The 4,240-nt window shown below is 54.1% G+C and overlaps 1 protein-coding gene across 2 annotated transcripts in view; it reads left to right on the top strand.

Annotated features, from left to right (window-relative positions):
• RLBP1 (retinaldehyde binding protein 1) overlaps positions 1–3,298 on the top strand; it is an 8,878-nt gene extending 5,580 nt beyond the window's left edge. For both annotated transcript variants that reach the window (XM_014533558.1, XM_014533559.1), the window contains 3 exons: positions 479–637; positions 2,097–2,207; positions 2,864–3,298. In XM_014533558.1, coding sequence (XP_014389044.1) covers positions 479–637; positions 2,097–2,207; positions 2,864–3,022 — 429 coding nt within the window. In that variant the 3' untranslated portion in view covers positions 3,023–3,298. The remainder of the gene's footprint in view (positions 1–478; positions 638–2,096; positions 2,208–2,863) is intronic.
• The last annotated feature ends 942 nt before the right edge of the window (positions 3,299–4,240 follow it).

The following is a 4,240-nucleotide window of genomic DNA, read 5'->3' as shown; positions in this document are numbered from 1 at the left end:
TTTTAAATATATTTCTTTATTGATTTCAGAGAGGAAGGGAGAGGAGAGAGAGATAGAAACATCAATGATGAGAGAGAATCATTGATTGGCTGCCTCCTGCACACCCCCTACTGGGGATCGAGCCTGCAACCCGGGCATGTGCCCCTGGCCGGGATCGAACCCGGGGCCCTTCAGTCCGCAGGCTGACGCTCTATCCACTGAGCCAAGCCAGCCAGGGCAAAAAAAATATATATATATTTTAAAAAGCCTTGGCAAATACAATGGAGTTTAAAGGGGACAGGGAGAAGCACGCTGGCATCTCACCATGGCTGGGACACTCACGGTTATTTCTTGGGACCCATTCACAGAGGGGGGATTGTCCCAGCTCTAAGCCGGTGACGGTGGGTGACAAGTGACCTCCGATAAGGCTGCACCAGTCGGCTCCCCTGCCAGGACCTGGTCGCTGCGGCCGGGTTGGCAGCCTGTTCCCTGTGCCCAGATCTTGCAGGCCTATTGCTTCATCCTGGAGAAGCTGCTGGAGAACGAGGAGACGCAGATCAACGGCTTCTGCATCGTGGAGAACTTCCGGGGCTTCACGCTGCAGCAGGCTGCGGGGCTGCGGGCCGCCGACCTCAGGAAGATGGTGGACATGCTCCAGGTGAGGCCTCTGCGCAGGCCCGTGGGGGTGGTGGGGGGACCCCAGCACAGGGCGGGAGGCGGGGAGGCCGGCCCGGTGTCCTGGTTTAATGGTGCTGGCAGGGAGCTGAGAATGGGCCACAAAGGGCAACGCCAACCACAGACACTTGTGTGGTGATCGACAGTGGGCCAGGGATTCACGTTCATTAACTCATCTACCCGGAGAGAGCATCCTCTCGCTGCTTCCTGCTTCATTTTTTCCACATTTTTAATTTTTATTTTTTAAATTTTTATCTATTTTTTTAATCCTCATCTGAGGATATTTTCCCATTGATTCTTAGAGAGAGCGTGGAAGAGAGAGGGAGAGACCGAGAGAAACATCGATGTGAGAGAGACACATCAATTGGTTGCCCCCTGCACATGTCCTTGACCAGGGCCCAAGCCGGGGAGGAGCCTACAACCGAGGTACATGCCCTTGACCGGAATCGAACCCGGGACATCTTTGGTCCACAGGCTGACGCTCTATCCACTGAACCACACCGGCCAGGGAGTTCCTGCTTCATTTTTAAAACCTGGAAAACGAGGCTCAGAGATTTGTGTGACTTCTCAAGGTCACAAAACTCTATAGTGGCAGAAGCCGGACTTGAACTTACACCTTCTGACCCCAAATCCCACTGTGTCTGCATATGTCTCTTTGAATGTGAATTTATCCCGAGAGAGGATATCACTAACACCCATGACACTCACTCCTATAAGTGTCATGAGTCCTTTTTTAAAAAAATATATTTTGTATTGATTTCAGAGAGGAAGTGAGAGGGAGAGATAGAAGCATAAATGATGAGAGAGAATCATTGATCAGCTGCCTCCTGCACGCCCTGCACGCCCTGCACGCCCTGCACGCCCTGCACTGGAGATTGAGCCCGAAACCCGGGCACATGGCCTGACCGGGAATCGAACCATGACCTCCTGGTTCCTAGGTCGACACTCAACCACTGAGCCATGCTGGCGGGGCCATGAGTCCTTCCTTAGAGCTCATCTTAAAGTCTGCTGTCTGTGCACCTGGGGAAGGAAGGCGGGGATGGGTGGGGGACAGTGAGCATGACAGAGATGTCCCTGTGGTCTATGATAGTTTGCAGTCACTCAGCAGGCAAGTGGGTTTGAAAAGCCCGGTCCCCTACAAACCCAGCGAGGCTACCATTTCATTTCTTCACTCCACCGAACCCCGAGGTTTCATGCAGCATCTGGGAGAGGGCTGGGCTGCATGGCCTCTGGGGCTTCCTGTGTGTGTGTGTGTATGTGTGTGTGTGTGTGTGTGTGTGTGTGTGTGTGTGTGTGTGAAGCCAAGGCTCCCCAGTTGGTGGCCTGGGGCTGGAACCTTCAGGGGGCTGTCCCCGTGCCTTGGGGAGGGAGAGGGAGTGGGGGAGTAAGTGGGGACCTGAGGCCATCGCAGCTGCGGTGTGGGGCGCGCCCTGTCCCAGCAGGACTCCTTCCCAGCCCGGTTCAAGGCCATCCACTTCATCCACCAGCCCTGGTACTTCACCACCACCTACAACGTGGTGAGGCCCTTCCTGAAGAGCAAGCTGCTCCAGAGGGTGAGTGGCAGCTGGCCGCGCAGGGGCGGGGCGAGCAGGGGCGCTGCACAGCGATTGGCTGATGAGTGGGTGAGAGAATGGGGCTTCTTATTTTATTTTGTTAATCCTCACCCGACGATATTTTCCCATTGATTTTTATTTTTTTAAAAAATATATTTTTATTGATTTCAGAGAGTAAGAGAGAGAGAGAGAGAGAGAGAGAAACATCAGGGATGAGAGAGAACCATTGATTGGCTGCCTCCTGCATGCCCCACACTGGGGATGGAGCCCACAACCCAGGCATGTGCCCTTGACTGGAATCAAACCTCGATCTCCTGGTTCATAGGTCGATGCTCAACCACGGAGCCATGCCAGCCGGGGCAATGTGTTTGGTGTTTTTAATTTTATTTTTATTGATTTCAGAGAGGAATGGGGAGGGAGAGATAGAAACATCAATGATGAGAGCGATTCATTGATCGGCTGCCTCCTGCACGTCCCCTTCTGGAGATCGAGTCCACAACCTGGGCATGTGCCCTTGACCGGAATCGAACCTGGGACCCTTCAGTCCACAGCCCGACGCTCTATCCACTGAGCCACACTGGCCAGGGCTGTTTGGTGACTTTTGATGAGGGCATCCTAGGGCCCCCCAGCTCAGCTCTGTGTCTGCTTTCCTGCAGGTCTTTGTCCACGGAGATGACCTCTCCGGCTTCTTCCAGGAGGTCGACAAGGACATCCTGCCCACTGACTTTGGGGGCACCCTGCCCAAGTACGACGGCAAGGTGGTGGCTGAGCAGCTCTTCGGCCCGCGGGCTCACGCCGAGAGCACGGCCTTCTGAGGACACTCCTGCCTTCCGACCCCTAGTTAGCATCCCTGGGCCTTTCCCCAGTGCCCCGGACCCAGAGGCTGGGAAAAGGGCAGCCTGGGGGGGCTGGGGTCTCTGACCCTCCCTGAGCTTGGGTGAGCTCAGGCGTCACCCTCCTCCTAAGTCCGGGGGCAACAAACCAGGGGGAATTCGCTTGAACAAGAAGAATTGGGGGCCCTAGCCGGTTCGGCTCAGTGGTTAGAGTGTCAGCCTGCAGATAGAAGGATCCCGGGTTCGATTCCGGTCAAGGGCATGTACCTCGGTTGCAGGCTCCTCCCCAGCCTGGGCCCTGGTCGGGGTGCATGCAGGAGGCAACCCATCGATGTGTTTCTCTCACATCGATGTTTCTCTCTGACTTTCCCTCTCTCTTCCACTCTCCCTAAAAGTCAATGGGAAAATATCCTCAGGTGAGGAATAATAATAATAGTAATAATAATAAATACATATCTTGTTTAAAAAAAGACGACGATGATGATTTGGGGACAATTACATTCTTACTGTCTTTGAAGCTTTGGGATAATGGCGTGTGTGAGGTTGTTTCCAGGACTCTACGCTTCATAATGATTTCCTCTGTGGAAAATCAATAAAATATATTTTTAAAAAAATTTAAAAAAATAAATAAAAAAAGACGACGATGATGACTTGGGGACAATTACATTCTTACTGTCTTTGAAGCTTTGGGATAATGGCGTGTGTGAGGTTGTTTCCAAGACTCTACGCTTCATAATGATTTCCTTCGCAAGAGAGTTTTGCTACTTAAGAGCCGTGAAAACAGGCCAGGAGGGGGTAGAAGTGCGAGTGATCTGGGGGCACCGGAACCTGGGCAGCCAGCAGGCAGTGAGGGCTTCCACGTGGGGGCAGGCTTGCAGCCGCTCCATTTTGGGGTGGCCTGCTCCCCTCAGTCAGGTGCGGGCTGGTGCGGGCAGCGATGGCCAGTTGTGTCCCCCTCCTCCTGTCTGTGGGGTCTCTCCAGCAAAAGCTGCCGAAAAAGAGCAGAGCTACTCTATAGCCTCATCCTGAGGGATTTCCTACAACAGCTGGAGCTGAGGCGGCCAGGAGCTGACAAGTGAGTTTGCTGACTGTGGGCGGGCACCGCCCCCTGCTGGCCATGCCCTGGTACTGCCCCTCCCCGCTCAGAGACCAGCTGAGCAGGAAAGAGGCGGGCGGGCTGGGCCAGACCTTCCCTGTCCC

The sequence above is a fragment of the Myotis brandtii genome, unplaced genomic scaffold, assembly GCF_000412655.1.
Source record: "Myotis brandtii unplaced genomic scaffold, ASM41265v1 scaffold988, whole genome shotgun sequence".
NCBI classification, from domain to species: Eukaryota; Metazoa; Chordata; class Mammalia; order Chiroptera; family Vespertilionidae; genus Myotis; species Myotis brandtii.
Note: the sequence above shows the minus strand (reverse complement) of the source record. Positions and strands in the feature narration are given on the sequence as shown.